Source organism: Myotis davidii, unplaced genomic scaffold (genome assembly GCF_000327345.1).
Source record: "Myotis davidii unplaced genomic scaffold, ASM32734v1 scaffold38, whole genome shotgun sequence".
Classification (NCBI taxonomy): domain Eukaryota; kingdom Metazoa; phylum Chordata; class Mammalia; order Chiroptera; family Vespertilionidae; genus Myotis; species Myotis davidii.
The window spans coordinates 5,928,480-5,940,828 of NW_006291383.1; the positions used below are offsets into that span (position 1 = coordinate 5,928,480).

Genomic DNA, 12,349 nt, shown 5'->3' on the forward strand with positions numbered 1-12,349 from the left:
GTCCTTAGCTAGAGAAGCAAAACTAAAGACCTAACATGAGATAGAATATTCAATTAGAAAAGTGATCTTTCTCAGCGGCTACCCAGCAAACCTTTATACTCTGTCCTTATGTAACCCCAAGGCATTTACAATGAGTTAAGGGAGAGGAGGAAAACTAAAACAGAAAAGGAAGTCTCTTAGCTATGACCCGAAGACTCCGTGTACTCAGAGTATCACCACGTTTGAGCATGTCAAGCTTCAAAGCAGGAACTGGGGTGTGATATCTGCAGTACCAAGCTGAGTAGGAGAACTCAGGAAGCCGGAAACCACAGTCACAGCAACATCTTAAGAGGTCCAAGAACTTCCACAAGGTGCCGGGGGCCCAAGGGAAGCAGGTTGAGTTTGGCCCTGGCCTGAGGCATCCCAGTCTGGGCCTGATGGAAAGTCCTGAGCTCCCAAAGACTTGTTATACTTCAAGTGAGAGGGATGGGAATTAAGCAGGAGTTCCAATATATTTCCAGCGTTTTGAAAGATTATAAGGAAGGAGGGAAAAGAGGAGAGAAGGACATTTTTTATTCTTGTCTTACCCACTAAAAAGAGTGTTAAATCCACCTGGATCACTTCAAGGGCAGGGATTATATCCTGTGGAGTCCCAATACCTAGAACTGTTTCCTGTAATTTAAACATACGTAATACATGTTTCTTATGGGTAAAACTCCTGCCAGACGGGAGATAAAGAGAAAGGGAAAGGAGTTTAGCCCCGAGGACTAAGGAAATGGAGGTTATAAAGAAGTTGATTAAACAGACTAGCCCTGGCCCCTGTGGCTCAGAAGGTTGGGCATCTCCCCAAGTATGGGGGTTGCTGGTTTGATTCCGGTCTGGGCACATGCCCGGGTTGCTGGCTCAGACATGCAGGAGGCAGCTGATTGATGTTTCTCTCACATCGATGTTTCACTCTCTCCATCTCCCTTCCTCTCTCTCTAAAAATCAATAATAAATAATTTTAAAAATAATACATAAACAATCTCTAAACCTGCTGGTACTCCACTTTACTCCCCAAACAGCTTATAATTTAATTTTATATAGTTAATGCTTTTACACATTTCAACTATCAGAAAATTTATAAAAGATATGCAATACAAAGTCTCCCTCAAATTCTGGTCCCTCATTGATCCTGTTTCAATTGGTAACCACTACTCTTACTTTCTTAGGAATCCTTTAAGAATATCTTTATGCATATTAAAGCAAATTTGAATACAATTTCAAATATATTTTGGTCTTTGGTTAGGTAGGAAGTTAGACATGAGCAGCTGTGGTGGGACCTGCCATGGGATCCTGAACAGGGGTCAGACCAACATTGCCTTCAGACCACCTCTCTATGGGCAGCCCAGCAGACCACCAGCAGGCTGCCAGCAGGCAGGTTCAGCTCCAGTTCTTGGTGCAAGCTCAGAGGAAAACATGACCTTAATGCTACTACGACCTTACTAGGGCCCTGGACTAGTTATAATAAAGTTTGCATTTTGGCCGAAACCAGTTTGGCTCAGTGGATAGAGCGTCGGCCTGTGGACTGAAAGGTCCCAGGTTCGATTCCGGTCAAGGGCATGTACCAGGGTTGCTGGCACATCCCCAGTAGGAGATGTGCAGGAGGCAGCTGATCGATGTTTCTCTCTCATCGATGTTTCTAACTCTCTCTCTCCCTTCCTCTCTGTAAAAAATCAATAAAATATATTTTTTTAAAAAATTGCATTTTGGTTTTGACCACTCTCCCCACCCCACCCCCATGCATTTTTCTGTATACATTATGGCTAAGGGCATGTCCAGAAGAAATATAGTTTCTGTCAATCATCCCTGGCAAGCAATATAAGAGTGAAAGAATTCAGAATAATAGTTATAAAGATGCTCAAACATATGGATCAGCAATTCACCAGCATATGTTAGAATCAAGAGTAAATGATAAGTGATATAGCAACAATAAAGAACACAATGGAAAGTTTCAATAGTATGCCAGTGCCATTCCCTTTCTCCTTCCCTTCCCCCACAGAGACTTATCCCCCAACCTCTAAGGGACCCCATGAGACTTGCAACCAGGGGAGAAATGGGCAGCTGCTAACCCCCTGAACCTGTCTCCAAGGCCCCCTTTTCTCTGACTTCCCAGTGAACTAAAGCCTACCGAGTCCAGAGCCCAGGCCACCGTTCCCCTGGGCCTAAAACAGTATCTGAAGTCCAATCTAGATTCCAAATTCTAGGCTCTCAATAACACCACCAAAGGAATTCAATGGATGAGAGTTATGAAGAAGCAAGAGTCACAGGTACTCTCACCTAATTCTACTTTCCCTGCTTTCCTTGCATATATTATTCTCTCTCTCTCTCTCTCTCTCTCTCTCTTTTCTTTTTCTTGCTATTTCATAAGCACTTTTCAGGCCTTTAAGCTTTTCAAAGGTCTGTTTATCCTAGTTGTTAAATCATCATCCTTCTTCCTTGCCCCTCATCTCCTTTTACTTTCAGGAGAGTTTTTTTTTTATTGTAGAAGGTAAGAATAGATGCAGAAATCTCTGCATACCTGGTTAAAGTAGAAATTAAAGGTTCAGGCCTGGCCAGGTAGCCCAGTTGGTTGGAATGTCATCCCAACATGCCAGGGTTTCGGGTTTGGCCCCCAAACAGGGCACATACAAGAACCAACCAAAGAATGCACAAATAAGTGGAACAACAAATCGATGCTTCTCTCTCTCTCAAATTAATAAATTTAAAAAAAGAAATTAAAGATTCCATAAACACCACAATAAGTGAAGCCTAACAAATACATGAGAGTTAGATTCTGCCCACATTTAACTCTCCCTGCACCAGAGGGCTCTGTCTTCCCATCACAAGCCTTAGGGTCAGATCTCTGATTTTTCAGAGGCAAGATGAGGAAATAAAAGTTATATTTACATTCCCTATAGATTTCCCAAATTTTCCTTTTACTCCTACCTTTGCCTGTCTCCCCTTCCTATATACTTCAAAAATGTATCCCTTTTGTTAAAAAATAAGGACAATACTTACTGAATATTCACTGTTTGCCAGGCATTGTGCTAAATACTTCATATGAACTATTTTAATATTCACAATAATCCTTAAAGAGTGGTCTTATTTATTTTCATCATTTTGCAGTTGAAGATATGGAGGCCCAGAGGAGTTAAGTTGCTTGTCTATAGTTACATTGTTAAGAATAATTTAAGCACAGTTTTACTACAGATCTTATGCTTATTAATCCTAAACTAACAAAATTCTCCGGAGAGCGTCCTCTATTTCCTTGACCCTATTCCCTCCAATGTGGCCTATTTGTCAAGCTATTCAAGTTACTATTCTAACAAAACAGTAATCATAAACAAAGCGATCCTTCTAAAACATGTCAGATTATCCACTCCTCTCCACAAGCCACCCAAATTTGTCCTCTCTCTAACTAAAAGCAAATCCAAAATCTTTTTTTTTTAATATATTTTTATTCATTTCAGAGAGGAAGGGAGAGGGGGGAGAGAGATAGAAACATCAATGATGAGAGAGAATCGTTGATCAGCTGCCTCCTGCATGCCTCACACTGGGGATCAAGCCCACAATCCGGGCATGTGCCCTGGCTGGGAATTCAACTATGACCTCCTGGTTCATACGTAGGTCAATGTTCAACCACTGAGACCTGCCAGTCAGGTACAAATCCAAAATCTTTACCTTCAGGCCCTTCTTGATCTGCCTCTTATGTTCCCCAGCTCTCTGAGCTCAAATTCTCTTATTTTTGCTTTGCTCACTCTAGCTGCACGGGATTCCTTGCCTTTCCTTAAGCACACTAAGCACACTTCTACCTAGGATTTTATACTTGCTGTTCCCTCTGCCTGGAAAGATCTAGCCCTAGAGACCCACAAGAATGACCACTTTATTTCCTTCTGGTTTCTTTTTTTTTTTAAAAAAATATATATTTTATTGCTTTTTTACAGAGAGGAAGGGAGAGGAATAGAGAGTTAGAAACATCGATGAGAGAGAAACATCAATCAGCTGCCTCCTGCACAGCCCCCACTGGGGATGTGCCCACAACCGAGGTACATGCCCTTGGCCAGAATAGAACCTGGGACCCTTCAGTCCGCAGGCCAACGCTCTATCCACTGAGCCAAACCGGTCAGGGCTCCTTCTGGTTTCTTTTCTTTTTTATTTTTATTTTTGGTTTCTTTTCAATAACCATTTTACCGTAGAGGCTCTCCCTGCCACTCTAAATAAAAGTATCCTGTCCTTCTCTATCTCCCTTATCCTCAATTATTTTTCTTCAGAGCATTTATCACAACCTAATGTATTAAATATCTTTCTGTTAATAATCTGTTTTATATCCTTAGAATTTAAAATGTTTAAGGCAGGGATTTTATTTTGTTTACTGCTATATCCCCAGTGCATGGAATGATGTCTAGCATAAAAGAAGAGCTTAATATTTTACATGAATGATAATATCAAGCAATATTTTTGAAGTGCTTCCATTATGCCAGGTACTCTAAGTACTTTACAAATTTATTTTCTCATTTAATCTCTATAACAAACTTGTGAGATTTAACAACCTTTTTAATGTGATGTCCAAAACTCTTTAGTGGCCTATGAACACCTTGCTCTCTGAGAAAAAAAGAAAAGGTTGATTTGTAGCATTTGCAGATTATTTGTGGTGTGAATACTCTGTGGCTGATTTCTGAATCTGTGAAATATCTGTGTGGGATAATAGACCGGGCTGAGGGACACCCTCCTCCCCACACACAAATCTCATGCACTGGGCCTCTAGTCCTATATAATAAAGGGCTAATATGCAAATCAATCAAATGGTGGAATGACCAATTGCTATGATGCACACTGACCACCAGGGGGCAGACAACGCAGGAGCTGCCACCTGGTGGTCAGTGTGCTCCCACAGTGGGAGCGCCACTCAGCCAGAAGCTGGGTTCACAGCTGAGGAGTGCAGCGGCAGTGACAGGAGCCTCTCCTGCCTCCGCAGCAGCACTAAGAACCCTTTGCGGACATCCTCCGAGGAGTCCCTGACTGTGAGAGGGTGCAGGCTGGGCTGAGGGGCCCACCCTCAGTGCACGAATGTCATGCACCAGGCCTCTAGTATCTTATAATTTAAAACACCAGACCAATTCTGTATAAATAAATAAATAAAAAGTGAAGAACATCATAGTCAAGGAATAGAATATGCTAAAGGCTTTATAGCAGGAGGAAGCATGGTGTCTTAAAAGACCTGGTAGAAGGCCATGTGGCTGTAGCAAAGAAACTTATGAGGAGGCAGACCATGCAGAGCCTTCTAAAACTAGGTAAGGTGACTCTCTTATTAAGTATTGTCTCAGTACCAAAGCCACTCTTCTGCTTTATAATTTTGGGTTTGGGACTCTGCAAACAATATTTCTCCTTGATACTGGCTCTCTGGTAAGCTATCCCAATAGATACTACTAGAGGGGCACTGCAGGATGGAAGGAAGGATGGAAATTTCCTTCCTATTAGCTTCCTGTTTCTATCAGCAAAACTTCTTAGTTCTGGCAGAGGCAGTGTCTTCTCATTACGGCAGCTGAATCAGTTTATGGTTTCCCAACACTTACAGACCCATCTCATTACTCCTTTAGAGACACCAGCATCAAACTGTCCAGTGCCCCCTACTTACAGGTCCAGGCCCAAAACACATGGGGCCCTTCCTCTGAGTCCTGAGACACAGCACCCTCCAAGCAGCACCTCCTTTTCTGAGGTCTGAGTTTCAGCTCTGTTTGACCCCTTCTTTAAGTTTCTGTGTTTTAATAATTTCAACTTCTATCCTTTGTTTCTTCATCCTGGGGGTGGTAGCTGTTCCTACAATTACTACTTCCATACCTTCAATTTCTCCTCTTCTTCAGTTATGCAGTTAATAATCCATTATATTAAATTCTCCCTCTTCAAATAACATGTGATTTCTACCTCCTTACATGACCTTGACTGATATATAAGGATCTAATATTTACTCTACAACGTCCACTTCAAATGTTACTTTCTATGTGTGAGTTTTTCCATTACTCTCAGACAAGATTATTCCTCTAGTTAATTCTTAATGTCTTTGTTAAGGCCTATAGGTTTCTGTTTTCATAATCATATGTGAAATCACACCCAGATGCCCACAATTACACTGAAACTCCTTCGCTCTCCTTTGATACTTTTTCTCAATAGCACTGTCATCATTTTAAATATTATATATTTTAATTTTTTTGTTGTTGATTTTTTACAGAGAGGAGGGAGAGGGATAGACAGCCAGAAACATTGATGAGAGAGAAACATTGATCAGCTGCTTCCTGCATACCCCCCACTGGGGATGTGCCCGAAACCAAGGTACATGCCCTTGACCAGAATCAAACCCGGGACCCTTGAGTCCGCAGGCTGATGCTCTATCTACTGAGCCAAACCGGTTCTGGCTATTATATATTTTATGTTATGTGTTTCTTTCTTTGTCCATCTCCCACGATTTTTATGGTGCCAGGGTCTGGAATATCTACAGAACCCCCATCAGACTACCATGGTGCACTGATAAACTTGCTCTCAAAAAAAAAAAAAAGGTCTGATGTGTAGTGTTTGCCAATATCCATAGTGTAAATAGTCCCACACTCCCATTATAGCCTATTTTCAGCTACCAACTAAATGCTGAATATTTAATAACCAGCTCTTGCAAGCCAGTACAAGCTGGCTCCGGTATTCACTGTATGTCTGTGACACTGAGTGAGTTATTTAACCTCTTAAGTCTCTGTTTTCCGGTCTGCACCCTCTCCAATCTGGGACCCCTTGGGGGATGTCCAACTGCCCACAAGGATCGAGCCTAAACCGGCAGTCAGACATCCCTCTCGCAATCTGGGACCGCTGGCTCCTAACCGCTCACCTGCCTGCCTGCCTGATCACCCCTAAACATCCTGCCTGTTGGCCTGCTCACCTCCAACTACCCTAGAAATATCTCCTATTCTTTTAAGGACTAATCTTTCCTCCTGACTGGTTTGGCTCAGTGGATTGAGCCTCAACCTGAGGACTAAAGGGTCCTAGGTTTGATTCCGCTAAAGGGCACATGCCTGGGTTCCGGCCCGATCCCCAATAGTGGGTGTGCAGGAGACAGCCGATCAATGATTCTCTCTCATCATTGATGTTTCTCTCTCTCCCTTTCCCTTCCTCTCTGAAATCAATAAAAATATATATTTTTTAAAAAGGACTGACCTTTCACAATTTTATGCAAATTTCTTTGGGATATGTCACTACAATGCTCTTAATATTCTGGCCAGAACAAACAAGTATTTGAAACAAATGCCAAATTCCCTCATTAGTAGATGGATAAATCAGGCAAAAATCATATGGGTGGCAAAATTAATTCCATCTCTATGAAATGGGCTTGAGTTTCTCATTATATAATGACTTAGGGGAGAGCGGGGAAGTCTCATTCTGCCCATCAATGATTTGAGAAGAATTGTTGGAGTCTATCAGGTAGACTGTGTTAACATAGTCTTTTTTAAAAAGGTATGTTTTAGAGAAAGGAAGGGAAAGGGTGAGAGAGAGAAACATCGATCGGCTACAAACTGGACATGTGACCTGACCAGGAATCAAACAGGTGATTTCTCCCTAGCTGGTTTGGTTAGTGAATAGAGTGTTGGCCCTTGGACTGAAGAGTTCCAGGTTCGATTCCAGTCTAAGGGTGTGTACCTTGGTTGCAGGCTTGATCCCTGGCCTTGGTCAGGATGCGTGCAGGACTCACATTGATGTCTCTGTCTGTCTGTCTCTCCCCCTCCCTTCCACTCTCTCTAAAAATCAGTGGGAAGATATCCTCGGGGTGATGATTAACAAAAAGAAAAAAAAAGAAAAAAAAGAAAGGTCTATCTTTATGCTGTGATATTTGCACAATTAACAAGTCACAATACTGGAATTAAGGGGAAAAGATTAGCTCACCTTTTCTAACAAATTATGCTTCTGTAATGATTTTCAACACTTAAAAATTAGAAGATTTGAATTTTCAGGAAAAGGAATAGGAAAACATTACTAACTATGCAAAATCTATTAACCCTCTAAGAGAAACACTGTATGCAAAGTTAACTCAAAATGGAAAGCCTCTTTACATATACATTTCCTCCAAATAATTTGCTTAGCAATAACAGAAGTTAACTTTTTGGAGAATTACGTATTTGCCAGACATGTTACAGACATCATCTCATTCAATCCTCACTACACTAGTAGGCATTCATTCATTCCTTTACTGAGTGTTCACCTGGCTGGGCACATGGCTGAACGCTGAGAATTCATTTCATTATTGGCCTAGGTCAGTCTCAGGAAGCTTAGCCTCCTAATTATATTACCCCCTTCCTCGTAGGAGAAAATGGAGGATAAGTCTCAGGTAAACTTATTTTTCCAAGGTCACACAGTATTGGAGCAGCTACAGAACCAAGGTATATCATTTCAAATCTTTGCCCTCAATCATTAAGCAGTTAGTAGACTTTTATAAGATTTTTTATTGTATGTCATCTAATTTTTTTTCAAACATTTTCCTCTCTGCTCCCTTATTTTTCCCAGTATTGACCAAAGAACAAGTGGTGAATTTATACTCTTAAATGCCAGGCATCTAGGAGACTTCAGGGGTGAGGAGCCAAGCCAGGAATGTGGGGGACAGACATCTTTGAAGAAAGAATAACACATACACAAGGCAGATCCTCTGCTCAGGGAAACAGATTGTTGTTTTTATTCACCTCTTTGCCTTTCTCTACTGCTTCCAAGACGGTTTTGAAGCTGGACAGCTGAGACAGAGCCTAGACCACCGGCTCCCAAAGTCCGGGACATCTAATTTTTATTCTGCAGCCCTTCGCTCTCTACCCCTGTCCGGTCTCTTCCTGCATTCTCTGTTAGGTGGTTTTCACTTCTTCAGCCTTGGTGGATAGTCTACCTGACTATTTCAGTTTTACACGATCGCCATATGGACTAGGCTGCCTTATGGCGGGCGACCTTGACAGACATCTGGGTGGGAGGCCCAGGGGAGGGTGGGGCGGTTGGCTCTGAGGCTAAAACCTTCAGATCGCTGTAAGGAGGCGCCACGAGGAAGTGGCGACAACAGAGTTCCACTCAGCGTTGAGTTTCCTAAAAGACTGACAGTAATTGCACCAACTGCCTTTGCTCTAGCAACTTGCGCGGTCCCGCGAGATACAGACGCTAAGCCAGAGGGAGGAGTCAAGGGCGCCTGTCTGGAAGGGGGATGGGAATATCAATGGCGCAATCATTGCGCGAGATTGGGCTATAGTCGCTAGGGCCTTTCTTAGATCTCGCGATATTTCGGCCTATTCAGTCTGGAAATAGTGCAGCTTCTCGCGAGAGCCCGTGCCGAGGGCTCTTGGAGGCCCCGTGTGTTTGTGTGTATATGCGTGTTAGTGAATGTGAGTACGGGGAAGCAGCGGCCGCCATTTCAGGGAGTCTGCGGACGCTGTCGCAGGGTTGGATCCTGAGCTGCCGAAGTCTCCGTCCTGCACTCCCGCGCGGCTTCCCTAATCCCATTGTTTCTTTTAGATTCGCTCAGGCCTATCCGCCCTCGGAGCCCGAAATCCGGGCTGGGCGTACCGCGGCCCGGGCCTAGAGTCTTAACTGTAGCAACAGCGGCGGCGGCGGCAGCTGCAGCAGCCCTCCTCTCCGAGCACGAGCACCACAGGGGCCCAGAAGCCCGCGCAGGTAAGGCGATGTGGTTGACCGGAGTATTGTCAGAGGCTTTTTTGCGGTATGGGTCTTTTCTGGGTTGCGGACGCTCTTTTCAGGCGGTCTTTAGCGACGGGGGGAGGGCAGGTTTTCGAGAAATCGGCCCCATTTTGACGACCGCGCCCTTCTTTTCCGGTCGGGTATGTTTCAGGGGTTTTGGGTGGTACGAACCCCGGAGAGGTCTCGGGCAAATGGCGACCAGCCCCTTGGAGGCCTGGGCCGGCCGCGACCTCCCAACATGGCGCCAGCCGAACGCAGCCATGGCTCCCAACCCCTCCCAAGCGAGGCAGTTCCCCTGGCTTCTAAAATGGCAGCGCGGGTTCTGCGCGGAGAGAGGCCTTCTCGCTTGAGATTCCCGGCTTCTGTTTTTGGAGTTCATTGCGGACTTTGTAAAGTCGAACATTTCCTCGACTTTTCATGTGTTCTGTCTTAGAGGCATTTCAGATTTAATTGCCAAGCCTGTTAAAGTACTTTCATCGTGCCTTGGCTTTTTTTGCAAAGGTTTTTCTGAAGTTTTGTAATATTCGAGTAAGACATTGAGCAGAATTGAAGAATATTTATTCATAGAATTACCTTATTGTTTTCATAGGCGTTTAGAGAAAAATGGCAGACGATATTGATATCGAAGCAATGCTTGAGGCTCCTTACAAGAAGGTGAGAAAAAACATGTTGGTGAGGTCTATATATTTCTTAATTTAGCATTATTCACGAAACTACTGCTGAAATGTAAACTAACCTCCCCGGAGCCCTCTTGATTTATCTTATCAGAGATGCATTACGTATAACTTACAAAAGTAAATATATGCTATTGATGTAATAATATTGTGCAGTAGTTTCACTTCAGCGTGATGAATAAATGCCCATCTATCTCTCTTTGTAGACTTGCCTAACGATATCTCACCTCTACTCCCATGAATTCACCTTTGATTCCAGTGTGAACTGTCAATCATAAGGTAGTAATTGAGTGACTTATCGCTGTACCGTGGTCCCCTAGGTAAAATGACTCAACTAAGAATTACCAGCTCCAGTTTGGTATAGCAAAAAGGTGAATGTAGTGGTTTGGGAAAATAGCAGGGGTCCAAGAATCACAAAGTACAACCAGTCTGTGGCAAGCAAATATTTAAGTCTTACAAGAAGAAATGGGTGAGATTTAAAATTTTTTCTATGTATACATATAAAAGACTGGTGATATTAAAAAGTAAAACAGGCAGGTGATGAACTGCTGCTCAATTAAAATTACTAAAATTCTTGGATCCCTGAATAGAAAAAAAAAAAGGCAAAAGAGGCAGTATCACAACTTAGAGTCACTTGATGACTGTTTTACTGTTCTCCATATTGTTTTATTTTTAATTAGTCCCTGCCATATTTCACACTAAAAACTACAAAGGAATTATTTTGGCTAATAATAATAGTCTTTGACCCATTTCAGTATCACAGTAAAAATAAAGTGTCTTTTCATTCTTTCACCAGTTGGTGGTGAAAATAGCAGTATGCATGCATTATCACTGGTGTCACAAACTGTAAGCTTTGTAAGTTAGCAGTTATACTCCATTAACTCATGTAATCAAACTTTAAAATAAACATTGCGCTAAACCTTTTAAAAATAATACATTTGTTTTTGAGTGTGTAGCACGACCATGTGGTACCAATTTGGATGAATTCTTTATAGCTTTAAATAGTGTACATAGTTTGTAATGCTTAAGACTCTTGAAGAGTTTTATATTTTAATGTTAAGATTCTTGTGTCTTAGTTTAACATGGATGAAATTCCATGTAAACAGGTATGGAAGTAGGAAATGTTTAGGTTGGACTGGTGGATTATTAATTGACTTTCTTGGGTTCTTGAGAGTCAACATTACTAAAGCAGTGTGAATCCCTGTTTGCTTCAGGGCGAGATGTGTGACAGAGGTGGCATCAAGCTCTTACAGTCCCAACCCTCCAACGGAAATGGGCGAAGATCTCAGGAATGGCATCGGTCACAGGAAATCGATAGTGGCTGGCTGCTAGCATGGCCACTTGGGGCTTAGGCAGAAATAGAGCCATGGTACTGACCAAAGGGACCATAGAACATCGAATAAAACTCAAAACAGGACTTCATTCATGTTTTAAAGAAATTCTATTTAACTACTTCAACACTGTAAATCTGGATAACTTAATATCTATATAAGAAAGTAAAATTTAACATGTTAATATGTATTTTTTTATTTTTGTGTCTTGATGACTTAATTGTAAGCAACAAAGTGGTTAAACACATACCCATCTAAATTTTTTTATAGCCTTCCATGTTAAAATATGAATAAGTAATTAGTTTTAAAATTGTTTTGTATTTTCTTATTCCTATTCCCTTTACCCTTTGACAACTTGAAATGTTACCACTTCGTCCTCATGATGTTCTTCTATCAACCCTGCTTAGGATGAGAACAAGTTGAGCAGTGCTAATGGCCATGAAGAACGTAGCAAAAAGTAAGTTTTAAGAAGGGATCTGGGGTGGGGGAGTTCTATGTGTTTGGGATCTTATTAAAGTTTTGTTCCTCTGGCTGAAGCATCAAACTAAGATTCTCTCCTGAAACTTTTCTTTTCCTCTTTTAGAAAAGTGGTTCTTTATCGTTTGGGATGAGAAACTATTTGAGGATATAAAACTATGGACTCTT

At 42.1% G+C, this 12,349-nt stretch overlaps 1 protein-coding gene across 14 annotated transcripts in view; it reads left to right on the top strand.

Annotated features, from left to right (window-relative positions):
- The first annotated feature begins 9,315 nt into the window (after window positions 1–9,315).
- The window catches only part of RBM39 (RNA binding motif protein 39), a 31,277-nt gene continuing 28,243 nt past the window's right edge, over window positions 9,316–12,349 (top strand). For 4 of the 14 annotated variants that reach the window (XM_006764545.1, XM_006764547.1, XM_006764548.1 and 1 more), the window contains exons 1-3: window positions 9,316–9,675; window positions 10,289–10,353; window positions 12,112–12,161. In XM_006764545.1, coding sequence (XP_006764608.1) covers window positions 10,303–10,353; window positions 12,112–12,161 — 101 coding nt within the window. In that variant the 5' untranslated portion in view covers window positions 9,316–9,675; window positions 10,289–10,302. Of the gene's footprint in view, window positions 9,676–10,288; window positions 10,354–10,579; window positions 10,653–11,169; window positions 11,743–12,111; window positions 12,162–12,349 lie in introns of those variants that run through there. The other 10 variants (XM_006764539.2, XM_006764542.2, XM_006764544.2 and 7 more) reach the window with 5 other exon arrangements.